The sequence below is a fragment of the Geotrypetes seraphini genome, chromosome 8 (assembly GCF_902459505.1).
Source record: "Geotrypetes seraphini chromosome 8, aGeoSer1.1, whole genome shotgun sequence".
Taxonomy (NCBI): Eukaryota; Metazoa; Chordata; class Amphibia; order Gymnophiona; family Dermophiidae; genus Geotrypetes; species Geotrypetes seraphini.
The window spans coordinates 61,629,183-61,649,867 of NC_047091.1; the positions used below are offsets into that span (position 1 = coordinate 61,629,183).

Here is a 20,685-nt window from a genome sequence, read left to right on the forward strand (position 1 = left end):
CACGTCTTTACGGTAATGTGGCCTCCAGAACTGCACACAGTACTCCAGATGAGGTCTTACCATGGTCCTGTATAGCGGCATTATGACTTCTGGTTTCCGACTGACGAAACTTCTTTTGATACATCCCATCATTTGCCTTGCCTTGGATGTGGCCTCCTCTACCTGCTTGGCAGCCTTCATGTCTGCACTGATGATTACTCCCAAATCTCGTTCTGCTGAGGTCGTGGCTAATGTTTCTCCATTTAGGGTGTAAGTTCATAGGAGCCATTTCTCTGGGTGTTGTGGGTGCTGGAGCACCCCCAATATCGAGCACACTCTTTTTCTGTGTCTAGGAAGCGGTAATTTCCAATGCACCCCCAATAATGTTGAAAAATTGGCTCCTATGTATGGCCTTGTTGATAGTTCTGTTCAAGACAGAATAACACACTTTGGTGAACAGATTGGAATATTTTCCAAACAGATTAAGTTTATGGCTCTAAACATAGCGGATAACCCAGCAATCAATTAAAAGAAGATGGGCTAGGAAAAATGCCAGAATTTACTTGTTTTGGAAGTCTAGTAACAGAGTACAACACCACTGAAAAAGAAATTAAAATGTGTAATGTAGTATCAGTCGTGAACAGAATGAGTAAGATCTGGGCCAATAAGAATTTAACTTGAACAAAGATGTATAGACAGACTAGACGGTTTTGATGCATATTGCTTATGAAGAATCCTGCATGTCATGCGGCAAGATAAGATTAAAACCGAAGCAATAGGCAATGACTAAATAGTCACCAGTTAGTGAGATATTACCTCAAGGGTGATTTAGATGGTTTGAGCATCTACAAAGAATGGATGTACAATACATACCAAGACAAGTCATGAACTGGAAACCAGAAGGGAAATGAGGCCTAGGAAGGTCAAGCAGTTGCAAAGGACCTCACTTAGTTGGATATCAGTTGGTCAGAAAGAGTCGATGAAACACAAGAACAGAATATGCCTATCTGCTTTATGCACTGCCAATTATAAACATAGAAACATGATGGCAGATAAAGGCTAAATAGCCCATCCAATCTGCCCATCTGCAGTAACTATTATCTTTTCTTCTCTTTAAGCGATTCCACGTGACTATCCTAGGCTTTCTTGAAATCAGACACAGTCTCTGTCACCATCACCTCTACCGGGAGACTATTCCACACATCTACCACCCTTTCTGTAAAATAGTATTTCCTTAATTACTCCTGAGCCTATCTCCTCTTAACTTCATCCTATGCCCTCTCATTCCAGAGCTTCCTTTCAATTGAAAGAGACTTGACTCATGCGCGTTTACACCACATAGGTATTTAAACGTCTCTCAAGAACACTATCATAGTGACAATTAAACCAAAAAATTCAAACGATGTCACTCACCAGCAAAGATTGCTGCGTGCTAAAAGTTTTTAAGGCTTTTTCTCCACCTGTTTTAGATCTTAATGTTAGATCTTAGAGTGGTAGCCCACTGCGGGTGAGTGACATTGTTTGAATTTTTTTGATTTAAACGTCTCGATCATATCTCCCCTCTCCCGCCTTTCCTCCAAAGTATACAGATTGAGATCTTTAAGTCTGTCCCCATATGCCTTATGACTCAAGAAGACATAATAATAGCAATAATAATAATGTTGTTCTGGGGAATTTGCAGTTTCCCCTGGAAGCCACCAATCAACCACCAGAAAGAGCCTGACTAACCAATGGGAGGAAGGTGCATTCATAGAGCTGTCATAACATATAATCCCTCTATTCCATAGCAGACAGGCATGTGCTGCCACAAGCATAGGCAAGGTGAGCCCAGGCTCAGACTTCTTCCAGCTTCTTACGAAAAGCCCATACATCTCTCATATGATTGCTAGCCAGCTTCATTTTTTCACAACATGACAATCCAGTACTGCTTTAACCCGACATGCCTGGAGTCTTATTTCCTGCTTTAATACAGAAATTCTAGGATAATCTATTTTATTACATGGGATCTAGCTAAGTACTTGGGACCTGGGTTGGCCACTGTTGGAAACAGGATACTGGATTTGATGGATCTTCAGTCTGTCCCAGTATGGCAGCTCTTATGTTCTTATGCGAACCAAGTATAGGATAATCAAACCATTGTGACATCATTGATGAGGTTGGCTCTTAGGCATTGGTGGAATGAGGCATTATGACATCACAATCTCAGCTTTGGAATGTTGCTACTCTTTGGATTTCTGCCAGGTACTTGGGATCTGGTTTGGCCACTATTAGAAACAGGATACTGGGCTTGATGGACCTTCAGTCTGTCCCAGTATGGTAATTCTTATGTTCTAATGTTCTATAAGTCCTGGAATATACAGTGGTAAAAACTATGATTGAATTTTCCAGTTAGGAAAAAAATGTAGATGGTTAGTAGTCTTATCTCCAATCAATTTTTATTTATTTATAAAAGTATTTATAAACTGTCTCCCAAACCAATATATAATTTAGCTTAAAACATATAATCCAATAAAAACACTAAATAGGACACAATACAACAGAAAAATATATCATGAGACAGGCCTTAATGAAGATGTAACACTCGTCAAAATATGCTCATTGCTGCCTGCACAAATATTACACTGTTTTGAGTATCGAGGGTCTTCTAAACTCAACAGGCCATCATCCTGCTGCTCAAGGATATTTAAACTCAAACTAGAAAAGCATTAAAGGGATGTGTGCATAAGACAAAAACAACATTGTTAAGTCAACTAAATAATAAAAAAGTTAACAGTTTAGTTGATCTTTAACTTTTCAGAAGTTTTGTTTTATGTCAGTAACGAGTGCACACCAAGAACACATAGGACTAGGTTACCAGTAGTACAAAAGTATCTGTGATTTGACCTCTTTTTCGAGCGTAAAATTGGATATTCCACTGAGGTCTGAATTTCTGCCAAGGCCATGGTAACCCCTGGCAACTGCCCAGTCCCCATTTCCTCCTTGGCCTACTCTCCAGGCCTACTTCTGGGAGAAGGCCTGCACAGGCCCTCATCTGTCACCATGCTGTCAACAAAAAAAAAAATAAAAAAGAGAGAGAGTCTTAAGAGGTCTCAATGTGACTGAAATCGTGGCTCCAGCCTCATCCATCATGAGCCTGTCAGATAAGTAACCAGGAGGCCATGCTGCTTTGGCCTCTTATCAGCAGGGCAGTTCCACAATCCCCAGGTCCTTTTTAGACAGAGAAACGCTTTATATGTTAGACCATCTGTTATGAATCTGAAAGCAAAAAAGAAAAGCTTTATTTTCCTGTTTGGAAGTGAAATTCTTCTTTTGAATAACTGTTAGAATTATTTTCCTTCACCTTATGGAAATATACATTTTAATCATTTTCCAAGAGAACACAATCTCCTTAGGAAAAGGTGATAATCCTAGGGAGATTGGAAACTGCACTACAGAACTTCTACAGAACCATGTAAACTGTTTTTAGGCCTACTGCCAGTATGCTTCTAGAAATCTTCAAAGAACAGAGTGGCTGGATGTCTCCAGAGTCCATAAAATGGGATTATGCTGAGCTAGGTTTGATTTTACCCTACTGCATGCTGGGAGTCGTAGCTTCATTTTTATTTTACATGACGAGTAGAACTAGATGCACTGGTTTGACCCTGCTCCTGATGGTGAGGAACAAAAGATAAAGAATGAGAAATAGATCATCCCTGGGTTTCTAATATTCCATGAAGTTTAGTTGCAAATGACTAAGAATCCAACTGAGGAAACCTGCAACAAAAGAGGCCTAGCAGAAAAGAAAACAATATAGAAGCACTTTAGAGGGACTCCATGAAAACACTGGCAGTTTACCCACTATTCTTCACTCCGTTGTATGAAAAAAAAAATCTTTCTTCCGTGTTAAAAACATGTACAATTCTCCCTCCGTATTCGCTGTGATAGGGGACTAACAGATCCGTGAATACAGAAAAACCGCAAATAACTTTTTCATATGTTATTTGCTGTTTTCTATTAAAAACCATCTTGAATATGGTGAAACTGCGAATAACATTGTGGGAGACCTGGCCTGTTCCTGAAGGAGAAGCAAAACACGGTGAAGAAAGTGCTGGGAATCAGCGATTTTCTCTGTAAACACTTGGAATCAGTGATTTCTCTATGCAAGCTGACGTAATTGGGGGGTAGGAGCCAGCAAGGTAAAAACTGCAAATAATTGAAAACCGCAAATACGGAGGGAGAAATGTACCCCTTTATGGGAAAATCCTTCCACTTCTTTCAGGAGACTGAATCCAGGAATCTTTCTGTCCAAAGGCCTAGTTGCTGAGAAGCATGACTGCAGATTTTTTTTACTAGCTATAAAACATTTAATTAGGTCAGTGTAATTATCCACAGGTGGTGTCCATTACAAAGATGTTGTAGCCTGCAAAGAATCTTTTTTTTTTTTTTTTTTGACTGACGTGGTTATGAGAATCCAATGACAGAGCATGAAAATTTATAAGATTGTAACAGGGCTACACAAAAAAATAGCTTGTGTACATGAAGACAGCTGATCCTCTCTCATCCTTCCTTCCCACTGGTGTACTGATCGTCTTTCATCCTTCCTCCTCACTGGTGTATTGATCCTCTCTCATCCTTTCTTCCCCACTGGAGTACTGATCTTCTTTCATCCTTCCTCCCCACTGGTGTACTGATCCTCTCTCATCCTTCCTCCCAACTGGTGTATTGATCCTCTCTCATCCTTCTTCCTCACTGGAGTACTGATCTTTTCTCATCCTTCCTCCTCATTGGTGTACTGATGCTCTCTCATCCTTCTTCCCCACTGGAGTACTGATCTTCTCTCATCCTTCCTTCCCATGGTGTACTGATCCTCTCCCATCCTTCCTTCCCATGGTGTACTGATCCTCTTTCATCCTTCCTCCTCACTGGTGTATTGATCCTCTCTCATCCTTCTTCCCCACTGGAGTACTGATCCTCTCTCATTCTTCCTCCTCACTGGTTTACTGTTCCTCTCTCATCCTTCCTTCCCACTGGTGTACTGATCGTCTTTCATCCTTCCTCCTCACTGGTGTATTGATCCTCTCTCATCCTTTCTTCCCACTGGAGTACTGATCTTCTCTCATCCTTCCTCCTCACTGGTTTACTGTTCCTCTCTCATCCTTCCTCCCCACTGGTGTACTGATCCTCTCTCATCCTTTCTTCCCACTGGTGTACTGATCCTCTCTCATCTTTCCTCCCCATTGGTGTACTGATCCTCTCTCATCCTTCTTCCTCACTGGTGTACTGATCCTCTCTCATCCTTTCTTCCCACTGGTGTACTGATCTTCTCTCAACCTTTCTTCCCACTAGTGTACTGATCCTCTCTCATTCTTCTTCCCCACTGGAGTACTGATCTTCTCTCATCCTTCCTCCCCACTGGTGTACTGATCCTCTCTCATCCTTCCTCCCAACTGGTGTATTGATCCTCTCTCATCCTTCTTCCTCACTGGAGTACTGATCTTTTCTCATCCTTCCTTCCCACTGGTGTACTGATCGTCTTTCATCCTTCCTCCTCACTGGTGTATTGATCCTCTCTCATCCTTTCTTCCCACTGGAGTACTGATCTTCTCTCATCCTTCCTCCTCACTGGTTTACTGTTCCTCTCTCATCCTTCCTCCCCACTGGTGTACTGATCCTCTCTCATCCTTTCTTCCCACTGGTGTACTGATCCTCTCTCATCTTTCCTCCCCATTGGTGTACTGATCCTCTCTCATCCTTCTTCCTCACTGGTGTACTGATCCTCTCTCATCCTTTCTTCCCACTGGTGTACTGATCTTCTCTCAACCTTTCTTCCCACTAGTGTACTGATCCTCTCTCATTCTTCTTCCCCACTGGAGTACTGATCTTCTCTCATCCTTCCTCCCCACTGGTGTACTGATCCTCTCTCATCCTTCCTCCCAACTGGTGTATTGATCCTCTCTCATCCTTCTTCCTCACTGGAGTACTGATCTTTTCTCATCCTTCCTTCCCACTGGTGTACTGATCGTCTTTCATCCTTCCTCCTCACTGGTGTATTGATCCTCTCTCATCCTTTCTTCCCACTGGTGTACTGATCTTCTTTCATCCTTCCTCCCCACTGGTGTATTGATCCTCTCTCATTACTTCCTCCCCACTAGTGTACTGATCCTCTCTCATCCTTATTCCCCACTGGAGTACTGATCTTCTCTCATCCTTCCTCCTCATTGGTGTACTGATGCTCTCTCATCCTTTCTTCCCACTGTTGTACTGATCTTCTCTCATCCTTCCTCCCCACTGGTGTACTGATCCTCTCTCATCCTTCCTCCCCACTGGTGTACTCTCCCCATGCCCTCCCTTGTTTAGCTCTTGTCACGTCTTACTCTCCATACCATGGGAATACAGCAGAATTCTCTACCTGATGCCCTTGCTTTTTATCCTTTCTATTTTGCAGCACCCATACCCTTCTGAAGAGCAGAAGAAGCAGCTAGCACAGGACACAGGACTCACGATCCTACAGGTCAATAATTGGTAAGGGGCTCATCTAAGCTACAAGATTCCAATTTAATACACTAGATTCATCTGCTTTCTTCCTTTGCTTCTCATTCCAGTATAAGGCCTGCAGGAATCTATCCCAACCTATGACCTGGGCTTGGTAGAGCTCACAGGATAGCTCATTTACCTCCTGCGTATTCTGAAATAGAACTTATATAAAATGTACCTCATCATGGAGGAAGATTTTTTTTTCAACTCCAGCTCACTGTTGGGTTGCTCTTTGTAATAGCAGACAGAAAGTGCCATGGAGGCCTTTAAATTAGTTTTCATTCTCATACCGTAGCACTGCTCTGCGAAGAGAGTTCTGAACACTAGAGAATGACACGAGGAAAAATTTTTCCCCGTTCCCGCAGGAACTCAATTTCCCCCCCCCCCCCCCATCCCCGTGAGTTTTGTCGCTGTCCCTGCCCTATTCCTGTAAGTTCTGCCTTAACTGCACAAGTCTCGAACACTTATGATTTTAAAGTGTTTGAGGCTTGTGCAGATGAGGACGGAGCTTGCAGGGACGGGGAAAAAACTCTCAGGGACGGGACAGGAATATGAGTTCCCGCGGGGACGTGGAAAAATATGTTCCCATGTCATTCTCTACTGAACACCTTGTGGCAATCACCCCAACTTCACTGTTACTACCCAGAATGGGAGCGAGATGATTGGTGTTACATAAACATTGGACCAATTAGCAGCCATTTGTTTTCACTGCTTCCTGTACTTAAAGTAACAGGAGACTGTAGACTGTGATACCTTTTACTAAGCCAACATAAGAATTATCCAGACATGGATATGTTCTTTTTGGACCATGTATCCCATGACAACTTCATATGACCATTTCTGAATAAATTCTGCTGCTTCTGTAAAAAGTTATCATATGACCTGCCAAAAATCCAGTTTACATCAAGAACAGCTCCCTCAAAAGCTTTCTTAGACGCTTTTGAAAAATAACAAGATCATCTTGACAAATCAACTCTGCTCATCACAATCATTGTCCTGCCACGTTTGAATACAGTCGTATTTTTGGCTGTTCTTAAACCCGTCCCTAATGGGTTGGTTTGTTTTTGTTTTTTGTTTTTGCATCTATGTGCTTTTTCTTGATAAACTGTAGTTCTACCTTTTACCCCTCTCCAAGTTCGTTATGGTTAATATCTGTCGTTTCTATGTTTCAAGATGCCTATTTTTATATTGTTAATCACTTAGAAATTTTATATACGCGTTTATATCAAATTTTAAATAAAACTTGAAACATGCAACTAACTAACATCCGGCAGTTTTCATGACAGTTACATTGATTGCTTGCTTGTATTTTGGTTATATATTTCAAAGTCATCCCCCCTCAAAACGTTTTCATACATCCATTTCTCCATTTTGCTTTCTGGATAAACTAAGGCCTCCTTTTACAAAACTGCGATAGCAGTTTCTAGCGCGGGGAGCCGCGCTGAATGGCCTGCGCTGCTCCCAATGCTCATTGAATTACTATGAGCGTCGGGAGCAGCGCAGGCCATTCAGCGCGGCTCCCCACGCTAGAAACTGCTATTGCGGTTTCGTAAAAGAGGGGTAAGTGCTTAAATCATGTTTTGGGGTTTCTTCTTATAGGGTTATAATTCTCTGTTGATAAAGTTTTATGGTGGACATGCTGGCAAAGTCTTAAAGCTGCAGTACTGGTTAACAGATCTAATTAACCCTGCTGTACTTCTTATGCAGGGGGAACCTCTCTTGCCCTGGTCATTCGTGTGTAGCTGGATTTAGAGCACTGTGAAATGTGACATAGCAAGTCTCCAGGAAACTGGAAATTTGTTTTTCATGCATTTCCTGGGTGAACCTCAGTCCAGTCCCTGGAGGAGGAATGGAAAGGAGAGAAGGGAAGTTGCAGCTTTCGAGCTCCTATAGATCTGAGAGCGATAATGACATCCTGCAGTGCTTATATTGCCTGGAGGTCTAAAGCGCAAAATGCTGAAACCCATAAAATTTTATATGTGTGCACAGGCCCCTACCTGGGTGTATATATCTTAAGTACAGATGTGTTAATGTGCATACAACACTGTACTTTTGTCCAGGACCTGTGATGAGCAGCATGTTTCAGAACTATCTTTTATTGAGAGCTTCTATTGTGGTTTGACATCTGAGAATCAAATAAATGGATTGGAAAAGAGAGTCTTTTTTTGTTTGTTTGTTTTGCGCCAGTTACGGGCCACATGTTCTGTTTTATTTTTAGAGAGTTTTCAAATGGTGGTAAGAGCTATCATACTGCCTCAGTTGGATTACTGTAATTCTTTATATTGTTTTTTTTGGTTTTTTTTATTTCTTTATTCATTATAAATTTTCAAACAAGTGTACAATAATTCAATTCATAATACACATTTCCACTTGAAATTATTACAAATTTCACACCACAAGAATTATCTCCCTCAACCCCATACACATATCTTTATAAATATCCAACACTTTTTAAAAAAAAAACCCACCCCCCACCCACCACATATTAAAAAACTAGGCTGCAATTGCTTCAAAATAAGGCTGTGCGTTTGATATTTTTTTTGACCGGGTTACTCCTTTTCTGAATCAATTATATTGGCCGAAGATTGAGAAGAGAATAAATTTTCATTTGGTTATACTTATATATAAATTGTTACAAGGAATGGGACCAGAAGGTTTAATGAAGTATATAATTTTCCCAATAAATAGAGCTACCTCCCGGTATAAACAATGATTGAGGCTTGGCTATTCTTTAAGTTCATACGGTCGTCTGAAATCTTTGATGAACAAGTCTTTTGAGTTTATAGGAACAAAGCTTTGGAATGATCTTCCAACCGCACATAAGAAACGTTTCTTCTTATGGATATCTTTCGAAAACTTTTTTTTTATTTTTAATGATTAGTAAATGAATAATTTTGCATGGATATCATATTTTTTTCATTATTTTTATCTGCCTAGAATCTTTTGTGAGAATAGTGCGGACTACAAATAAATGAGAAAAGAATAGAGGGCATTGAGATTTACCCATACATGCCTTTGATTACACATTAGTGGTGCCGGCATTGTCCCGTGCCTGCCAGGAAGCCACACGTGTTGGTGTGTTTTTCTATTAAGCACTCACCCTATGGAAAGCACTCCTCAAGGCTTCGTGAGCTGAGGGCTCATTAGACCAATTTAAGCAGTCATTGAGGTTGCATTGTTTTGCTATTGCATTTAGGGTGTTATCTCAGGGGGACTAGTAAGCACCTTGTCTTGGCTACCTGTTGTTTTAGATCAGGGGTAGGCAATTCCGGTCCTCGAGAGCCACAGGCAGGTCAGGTTTTCAGGATATCCACAATAAATATGCACGAGATAGAGTGGCATCTCAAGGAGGCAGGGCATGCAAATCCATCTCACATATATTCATTGTGGATATCCTGAAAACCTGACCCGCCTGTGGCTCTCGAGGACCGGAATTGCCTACCCCTATTCTAGATGAACATTCTTTCCTATCCCGTTAATGGCGTTCCTGTCTACCGTTTATTTTCATTGTAAACTGCTGTGCTCTTGTATAAGTTAAGCGGGACAGCAAGTTGGAAAATATTTCTTCATAGAAAGGATGGTGGATGTACCGGAACAGCTTCCCCAAGGAAGTTGATGGAGACAAAAGTAGTAACAGCCCTGGAATAATCGTGGAAGGTCTTTAGTAGTGAAGAACAAAGGAAAAGTCATCAGTTTGGGCCTATACCAACACAACAGAACTCAAATGAGGTAGACTAGATGGGCTTTATGGTTTTTAGTTCCTACCATATTCTGTATTTCTAAATATAGAAGCATACAAAATAATGGTAAATAAAGACCATACGGCAGGGTTACTCAATTCTGCTCCTTGAGATTCACAGGCAGGCCAGGTTTCAGGATATCTGCAATGAATATGCATGAGAGTGATTTGAATACTAAAAGGACAGTGCATGCAAATCTCTCATGAATATTCATTGTGGAGATCTTGAAAACCTGGCCTGCTTGTGGACCTGAACTGAGTAGCCCTGGTATATGGCCTATCCAGTCTGCTCATCTCTCCTGTACAAATTATATGCGCTTGACCTTTGCTTTCTTGAATTCAGATAGAGTCTTCACCTATACCATCTCCACCAGGAGACTGTTTGTTCCATGTATCCATCACCCTTTCCATTAAGAAGTATTTCCTTAGAATAGATTACTCCTGGGTTTATCTCTTTCACCTTCATCCTATGTCCCCTGGTTCCAGAGCTGAAAGAGACTTACCTCCTCTGCCTTTATGACAGGCAGGTATTTAAATGGCTCTCAAGAAACTAAATGAATTAGTACCATAATAACGTCAAAAAAATTGGCAAAAAACAACAATGTTACTAGCCAGTGGTGGGTTCACCTCAGAGACACATTTATTACAATAACGTGGAAAAAAGCCTCAAAATACTATTACAAGGCAGCAATCCACACTGATTTCAGCTGCTCGTTTTGTTCTCTTGGGCATAAAAAAAAACTCCACGTACAAAAATGTTGATCTCGCACAGGGCTACTGGAAAAGGAAAACAAAAGCTATCAGTTAACTCAAGTCCATGGCATTCACCACATGTTCAGCGTTGTTTCTTTTCACCCTCCGCGTCACAAAGTTGTTCAACTAGGCTGTCACAAACCACTCACTGTCCGTGCTGGTTCTCTCTTCCAACAAGGTCCTTGTTTCGCCGCTAAACGGCTGCGTCAGGGATTTGATCAGCTAATGCTCCCAATGGTGGTCACCAGAAACAGCCTAGCATTGAGTATCCATGGTCAGCACCATCCGTGGGAGTTAGCCGGCCTGCCTCCCCCCCCCCCCCCCAGTCTGAATATCAACTGGAATGTGTCACCAGCTCTGCATGCAACAATCATACTCATATAACTGGATGGTTTGAGGGTGTTCGACTTCCCCAGATCAGGTGTTGTAGTGGACAGGAGGTAAATTATCTATTGTTCAAGGCTGACCAGATGTTCCTTTGGATGGATTATCCTCTTTGGAATGGTTCAGACTATGGATAAATAGCTGGCAGCCATTTTTATGCTCCCATAGGCTAAAGCTCAACTTTATATGGAATACAGACCACTACATGAAATGTGGATCCCAAATAGGTTTGTCTTTAGTTACAGGAAGTATATTTACAAGCCCTTCACATTAAATGGCAGCCAACATGTGTGCTCTAGGACAGTTTTACAAGCAATAATCAGACTCTTCATTTCGTGCTGTGCTCCTGGCTGAAACGCTGCCACGTAAAAGTTCAAACTCACATATGACCTAAGAGTAACTATTACGTTCTTTTCTCCATGAACTGAGAGAATTGGTTCCAAATTTTTGTGTTGTCCGAAACCAAATTGGTTTCTCATGATTAAATATGTCTCAAACAAGGGGGGGTCCTGCTACTCACAAGTCTCTTGAAGCTGACAGCACACAGGCTTCTCAGAAACAAAAGTTCTGCTGGTTTGCTGCATTAAAACATTCTGCATTCTTAAAAACGAGCATAATCTAGGATCTAACATGGGACTTTTGTGCTTATTGTCTGAAACAGGTTCATCAATGCCAGGAGACGTATTGTACAGCCAATGATCGACCAATCAAATCGCACAGGTAACACAACAATCAGGGAGTGGAATGAAAACTTGTGCCTTGTCTGGCTCTGCTAGAAACTTGTTGCCATGCTTGGTGGTTTATTTTCCATGTCTATGGTGTTACCATACGCTAAACCTCTACATATTTTACGTATACATAATATAGCTATGGCAGAAATTCCCCATGATGTTCTTATGTCTTTCCTTCTAAAGGGCAGGGAGCACCTTACAGCCCCGATGGGCAGCCTATGGGGGGGTACGTCATGGATGGACAGCAGCACATGGGGATCCGCCCACCAGGTAAGCCAAAGCCTCAGAAAACTGTGATATAATAGAACTTAGGAGGCAATAATGCTGGTTAAATCCTGGTTAAATGACTCAGCGTGTGTGTGATTAAATGACTCAGCATCTGCCTCTGAAGCTTAGTAAGAACCTGTCTCTACTGGACTATGGGCACGCCTGGGCTTTTCACCTATTTAACTCAACCAAGTTCTTAGCCATGGGCTACAAATCATAGTTATCTCTGGAACCCAGTGCCTCAGCACCCTAAAACTTTTAATAAGTTTCCTTGGTCCTTTTGGGCAAGTGTGAGCTGCAATCCCGCATCATAAGAATATTTTAATAAACTGTGCTGTGCTAGGTTAGAACAGAGATCCACTGAGCCCAACATCCTGTCTTTGCTAGAAGCCAGTCCAAACCACAGGTGCCCTACAAGATCCAATGTGGCTTAATCCCAGGGATTAGTAATGGCTTTTCCAAGTCTACATGGACATTAACCATTTAATGAGTTGCCATACCGGGATAGACCGAAGGTCCATCAAGCCCAGTATCCTGTTTCCAACAGTATCTAACCCAGGTCACAAATAGATCACAAAAAGTAAAACAGATTTTATGCTGCTTATCCTAGCAATAAGCAATGGATTTCCTCAAGTACATCTTAATAATGGCTTTTGGGGATTTTTCTTTTTAGGAAGGTATCCAAACTTTTTTTAAACCCTGCTAAGCTAACTACTTTTACTACTTTCTCTGGCAACAAATTCCAGAGTTTAATTACACATTGTGTGAAGAAATATTTTCTCTGGTTTGTTTAAAACCTACCATTGTGTAGCTTCATTGCATACCCCTTAGTCCTTTTTAAAAAGAGTAAACAAACTTGCCTAAACCATTTTGATTTATTGCATTTGATATTCTGCCTTTAACAAACAAGTTGCATCACATCAGGTCACAATGCAAAACATTAACTCAACTATGCTACCTACCTTGACCACATCCTTCAACAACAAATTTCATAGATTGACTATGGGCTCCTTTTATGAAGCCGCGTTAGCGGTTTAACACGCGTAATAGTATGCGCTAATTTGCCGGCCACGCTAGCTGCTACCACCTCCTTTTGAGCAGGCGGTAGTTTTTCGGCTAGCGCGGGGGTTAGCACGTGCTAAAAAGTCGCATGCCATTAAGCTGCTAACGCAGCTTCATTAAAGGACCCCCTATGTGTTGTTTTAATTGTGCTTCCTTAGAGCTCCTTTTACGAAGGTGCGCTAGGGGCTTAACGCGCGCTAAATTGCCTCGCGCGCTAGCTGCTACCGCCCCCTTTTGAGCAGGTGGTAGGTTTTTGGCTAGCGCGCGCTAATCTGGTGCGTGCGGTAAAACCGCTAGCGCACCTTCGTAAAAGGAGCCCTTAGTTTCATGGCATGCCCCTAGTCCTTATAATATTTGAAAAGGTGAACAACCATTCCCTAGTTACTCATTTCCTCTCACTCTTCATTTTATAGACCTCTCTCAGTCATCTTTCCTCTAAACCAGTGGTCTCAAACTTGCGGCCCGGGGGCCACATGCGGCCCGCCAGGTACTATTTTGAGGCTCTCAGTATGTTTATCCTAATCACAAAAGTAAAATAAAACAGTTTCTTGATCATATGTCTCTTTAGCTATAAATGACAATATTATTATTAAGACTTAGCCAAAAGGAAAGATTTATAAACTATAATGAGTTTTACCTCATGCAAAATTGTCATTTCTTTAATAAGACATTAACTATTTTTTTTCTGAGGCCCTCCAAGTACCTACAAATCTAAAATGTGGCCCTGCAAAGGATTTGAGTTTGAGACCACTGCTCTAAACGGATTAGTTTTTACCTATTTTATGTTTTTTTCATAGGGGAGCCATTCCATACCCTTTATCATTTTTTTAATTAATTTTTCAGAATTTAACAGATCCAAGGCGTAAATGCCGCTCTTCACCGTGTGGCTAAGTTTAAACTGAAAGTACCCTTGACCCCGCTCTTACCCCTTCATAACTCAACTCTCCTCCTGCCTCCCCCTCTGCTCCCACTATCATCCCCATTACCATTTTGATTGCTCTTCTCATTACCCAAACCATAGCTATGCAATGCAGAGTTCCACATTAAGCGTCACCACCCAGGAAAAGGATCTAGGTGTCATTGTTGAGGATACGGTGAAACCCTCAGCTCAGTGTGCAGCTGCAGCTAAGAAAACAAATAGAATGTTAGGAATTGCCATCATTTAAAAAAATATATTGAACTTAAAAAAAAAAGTAATTTGGCTGCCGTATGAGCCCACTAGGAACCATAAAGACAAAAGTCAACATGGAGAAAACACTAGCTAGGACTTCAGAAGAAAGAGACTTGGGAGTAATCATCAGTGCAGACATGAAGGCCGCCAAACAAGTAGAGAAGGCCTCATCCAAAGCAAGGCAACTTATGGGATGTATCAATAGAAGCTTCGTTAGCCGCAAATCTGAAGTCATAATGCCACTGTACAGAACCATGGTGAGACCTCATCTGGAGTACTGTGTGCAATTCTGGAGGCCACATTACCGTAAAGACGTGCTTAGAGTTGAGTCGGTTCAGCGGATGGCCACTAGGATGATCTCGGGGCTCAAGGGTCTCTCGTACGAAGAAAGACTAAACAAATTGCAGCTCTACACTCTAGAGGAGCGCAGGGAGAGGGGGGACATGATTGAGACATTTAAATACATCACGAGACGTGTCGAGGTGGAAGAAGACATCTTCTTTCTCAAGGGACCCTCGGTCACAAGGGGGCATCCGTTCAAACTCAGAGGAGGGAAATTTGATAGTGACATAAGGAAGTATTTCTTCACAGAAAGGGTTGTAGATCACTGGAACAAGCTTCCAGAGCAGGTGATCAAGGCCACCAGCGTTATTGACTTTAAGAATAAATGGGATGCCCTAGTAGGATCCTTACGAGGGTCGAGTTAAGGAACTAGGTCATTAGTACTCAGACTTAATGGGGTGGGTCAGTAGAGTGGGCAGACTTGATGGGCTATAGCCCTTTTCTGCCGTCATCTTTCTATGTTTCTATGTTTCTAATGTGTATACAGCGATTCCTTGCTATTGACCTAACTTAATCCCCCCCCTTTTTCCAAAACCACGAAAGCAGTTTTTAGTGCCAGTTGGCGTGCTGAATGCCCTGCGCTGCTCCCGACACTCTTAGAGTTCCTATGAGCGTCGGGAGCAGCACTGAACATTCAGTGCACCGGCCTGCGCTAAAAACCACTTCTGCAGTTTTGTAAAAGGAGGGTTTGAGGGGGTTAGGTCCTCTTTTACCAAGTCACGGTAAAGGTTTCTACCGTGGCACAGAGCGCTAAATGCTCCGATGCTGCTCCAACGCTCATAGGAATTATATAAGTATTGGAGCATTTATCGCTCCAGGTCACAGTAGAAAACTCCACCACAGCTTAGAAAAAGGAGGGGGTTAATACATTTGATGACTATCTTTCGTAAGCTATTCTGTCTTATTTACTTATTTAAATATTCTTTATTCATGGAACGCGCTCCCAGAGGTTGTGATAGGCCAGAGCATGCTACAGGGGTTCAAGGAGGGTCTAGATAGGTTCCTAAAGGATAAGGGGATTGAGGGGTACAGATAGAAGTAGAGGTAGGTTATAGAAATAGTCAGAAACCACTTCACAGGTCATGGGCCTGATGGGCCGTCGCGGGAGCGGACCGCTGGGCACGATGGACCTCTGGTCTGACCCAGTGGAGGCGACTTCTTATGTTCTCATTTTTAAAATCAAATACATAGTGCAAACATATGAACAATCAATCAAGTAATATAACATACTGTACTCTATACCAATAAATAATATACAGCTATTTAACCCCCTCCCCCTCCCCCACCCTAGCCCTTCCCCCCCAACCCTCCTGGATATGTATAACAATCTTTCATGAATCAAAGGGAAATAATGCTAATAATTCACATTCATATCTTACAATATTTTGTTAACGGGCCCCAAATTTCCTTAAATTTGCTATGGTGTCCCCTCTGTAAAGAAGTGAATGTTTTCAAACGTATAAATCTGGCATAATGATTCCCACCAGAAACTATAATTTAAGTTACCCCAATTTTTCATAATCAGCTGCATGGCTACTCCTGTCATGATGAGGAGCAATTTATTCTGATTTGCATTAATTGGTTTCTTGAGGAATAATATTGTTCCAAACAATATTATATCATATGATAGTGATAGTGGAACTTCCAATATCATAATAATTTGACCCCCAAATGGATTTCCAGAATTTGAGTATCAAGGGACAATAATGTAACAAATGATCCAGTGTCCCTATATCGAGATGACAGTGTCAGCATCTATTAGATTTAGAACTGTCCAACCTTTGCAACCTAACCGGGGTCCAAAAAGATCTATGAAACAAGAAAAACCAAGGCTGTCTCATAGATGCTGATGCTGTACATCTTATCTTCCAGTTCCAAATTCGTGGCCATTGAGATGCAGAAATTTGCTGCTTTGTTTCAATAATCCAAATATCTTTAAGACTAGTTTTTGGTTTTTTATTCAATAATTCAGATATTAATTTATACCACTGGGCAGCCTGGGTTAATACATTTGATGACTAGCTTTTGTAAGCTATTCTGTCTTCATTGGGTCAAAAAAAAAAAAGAGTACTGGTAAAAACATAGAAACATAGAAAATGACGGCAGAAAAGGGCTATAGCCCACCAAGTCTGCCGATTCCAAGTGCCCGCCCCCCAGAGATTACTCCCTTAGAGATCCCACGTGAGTATCCCATTTCCTCTTAAAATCCGTCACGCTGCTGGCCTCAATCACCTGCAGTGGGAGTCCATTCCACTGATCCACCACTCTCTCGGTGAAGAAGTACTTTCTGGAGTCGCTATGAAATTTCCCTCCCCTGATTTTCAGTGGATGTCCTCTGGTGGTTGAAGGTCCCATGAGACAGAAGATATCATCTTCCGACTCGATACGTCCCGTGATGTACTTATAAGTTTCAATCATGTCTCCCCGTTCTCTTCGCTCCTCAAGTGAGTACAGCCGCAATTTTTTTAGTCTTTCTTCATACGTGAGATCCTTGAGCCCCAAGACCATCCTAGTCGCTATTCGCTGAACTGACTCAATCCTCAGTATGTCCTTACGGTAGTGTGGTCTCCAGAACTGAACACAGTACTCCAAGTGAGGCCTCACCATGGATCTGTATAACGGCAGCATGACTTCAGGTCTCCTGCTGACAAAACCTCTACGGATACAACCCATCATTTGTCTTGCCCTGGAGGAAGCCTTCTTCACTTGATTGGCAGCTTTCATGTCCTCACTAATGATCATCCCTAGATCGCGTTCTGCCGTGGTCTTAACCAAGGTCTCACCATTTAGGATGTAAGTTCTACGCGGGTTTCTCCTACCCAGGTGCATTAACTTGCATTTTTTAGCATTGAAGCCTAGCTGCCAAGTAGTTGACCATCTTTCCAGCAGCAGTAGCTCGTGTGTCATATTTATCAGGTAATAAGTTTTTGCCTACTATGTTGCAAAGTTTGGCGTCGTCAGCGAACAGTGCTACCCTTCCTTTAAGTCCTTGCGTCATATCCCTTATGAATAAATTGGTATATATTGTTTTGACTTAAGAAAGGAAGTGCAACTTCTCAAAGCAAGTCAAGAAATGTATCAAATTAGTCCCCCTCCAAAAAAATAAAAAATAAAAATCAATTTATACTCTTGTTATTAATATTTGTTTAAGTGCAACAAAAATCACAGAACACAGAAATTTTGCCTTCTAAAAGCATTAATGCTAGAACAGATTAAAAACTTTTTTCCCCCATAATTTCCCCACTAAAGCGATTCCTTCCATAATCCACAGGCTATCTTCCACTCTCTCAAGCTTCCATTGATCTAACCTCTAATTAAGTTCACTAACTTACCTAGACGCTAGAGAATGACACGAGGACAAATTTGTCCCCAGGTATCTATCTCCATCCCCGGGGACGGGACAGGGATGGGGACAGATCCCACGGGGACAGGGACAAATTTGTCCCCATGTCATTCTCTAACAGACGGCCCACTTTGGGATGCTGGATCCAATTTTCTAGAAGTTTCTTACTCTCAGGTGTTTTCCCAAAAGCTTTACAAATCGCAGTGATCAAACAGTCAAATGCTGATGGGCAAGATTATAAAATAGTGACTCACTGCAAGTCCCAGAATATACTAGGTTGTATGTGATAAACGAATATGTGCATTCTGGGACTTGTAGTCCCATTCTAAATTGGGGGAAAATTGAGCAGGACCACATAATGGTCAGAAATAACACAATGCCAGTTTCTGACTAAAACAGTAAGGCCCAGATTCTCTATACGCTGCCGATCGCATGTCAATCATACGACAGCGCCATATAGAGAATCTCGCCTCCGGGAAAGATAGGTGAAGGAAATGGAGGCCAGGGTTTCCCAGGCCTACATTTCCAGCGCCTTTGCCTTGAATCAAGCCTACATAGGCACTGTAGGCCGCCTAACGCCATTTCCAGCATTAGCTACGCCCAGAGTGGCGTTAGGCACCCTGCATCTAGGAAGTGATGTCAGAGGAAAAGCCAACGCGAGCCATCGGTTGGGGTTGCTGCTCGTACCGTGAACGTTAAAGAGGTGAGGGGGGGGAAGGGAAGGGGCGCGCAGCAGGAGGGGGCAGGAAAGGAGTGGATGGCAGAGAAGAGAGCAGGGGGAGTGGCAACACTGCCCCGGGCATCTCTCACCTTTGCTACGCCACTGCTTCTACTGGCTTTTTAAGTGGAAGAACTAAGCACTAATTGGTCCAATATGCTGCTCTATTAGAAGCGAAGTAGCAGACATTTAGAAACATTTGTGGATAAGAATACATGAAAATTATTTTAAAAATACATGACAACTGGGTGTGGACAGGAGTTCAATGAAGTTCACAGCTTGTACTCAGTTCTGCCCCAATAGGAAGAGCCATGAAATATTCTTTACATTGTCAGATGCTGCTGTTTTCTATCTTCTAGTGGGGGGGGGGGGTGGAATTCTATAATAATACAGCACTGGGAAAGATCAGTGCTCAGCACTATAAAGGGTGCACACTCTTTAAAAAAGATAGCACATAGACCCATAGAGGGGAATTTTCAAAACATACGTCTAAGTCCAATTTGAACGTAGGACGTTAGATGTCCAAAGTCGGCAGTAAGAAAATGCCTACTTTCAGAAGGCAAACATCTAGAAATGATTTTTTTTTTCTCAAAAATCCTCTATCTGGACTTCCAGTCCATTGGGACACCCAGACCGTCAGGACGCCAATCTTTATATTACATTTTCAACCAAAATTTCAGCCGAATCCCAAACGCCCAGAACAAGACCATTTGGACTTGGGAGGGGGCAGTCTTGTAATGGACTGGCTACCCAGATATGGCAACAGATCAGTGGGGCACCATAGAGGGCACTGCTGTGAACTTCTCATAAAGGGTACCAGGTAAACATCTCACCAGAACTCCCTTATAGGTTACGGTGAGCACCCCCTAAAACCCACTATACCCATCTGTCTACAACCCCAATAGCCCTTATGGTTGCAGGGGGCACCTATATGGCAGTAGAATAGGGTTTTGGAGGGGTTTGGTGGGCTCACATTTTCCACCATGAATGTAGTGGTTAGAGTGTCTTATGGGACTTGCTACTCCTCTCTATGGTTCACTAGCACACTCACCAGGCTGATGTTCTGGAGACAGGTATATACGTTTGCATTCTGATCTTTGTGGGTGTGAGGGAGTCAGTGAGCTCTAGGGGAATGTGGGGTTGTCTTACCGTGATGCATGCAGTGGTCATCTAGTCAGTTTCGGCACCTTTGTGACACCTAGACCCATCTACAATAGGTCTAGTTCCAAATGTATAAGTTCCGTCCAGGATGTCTTGCAAAATGTTTGATTATCGCTGCACGACGTCCGTGTCTAACCTGCTCTTGAGACTGTCCAAAGCCCGCCCATAATACGCCTCCACCACGCCCATCTCGCAATCTGAATGTACAGAGGCTGGAACACCTCACTAGACGTACAGAAAGATGTTCTTTATTATCAGCACTTGGAAGTCTTGGCGATTAGGACATCCAAGTGGTGATTTAGGATTCTTTTTGGACGTCTATGTTTTTTGATTATGAGCCTTAGATGCCAGCAAAGCACCTACCAGCACCGGAATCGCACCTACAAAGGTGCTTTACAGTGCCTAATGCCTCTGTAGGCGTGGCTAATGCCGGAAGTGGCATTAGGAGCTATAAAGCACCATACATAGGCACAATTCACATCAAAGATAGGCACCGGAAATGCAGGCCTTGAAAAACCTGGC

The 20,685-nt window shown here is 42.3% G+C and overlaps 1 protein-coding gene across 1 annotated transcript in view; it reads left to right on the forward strand.

The window, feature by feature from the left end:
* The window catches only part of MEIS3 (Meis homeobox 3), a 171,534-nt gene that overhangs the window by 143,166 nt on the left and 7,683 nt on the right, over window positions 1-20,685 (forward strand). The window contains exons 9-11 of the mRNA XM_033957346.1: window positions 6,404-6,480; window positions 12,030-12,088; window positions 12,283-12,369. Of these exons, the coding sequence (XP_033813237.1) occupies window positions 6,404-6,480; window positions 12,030-12,088; window positions 12,283-12,369 (223 nt within the window). The remainder of the gene's footprint in view (window positions 1-6,403; window positions 6,481-12,029; window positions 12,089-12,282; window positions 12,370-20,685) is intronic.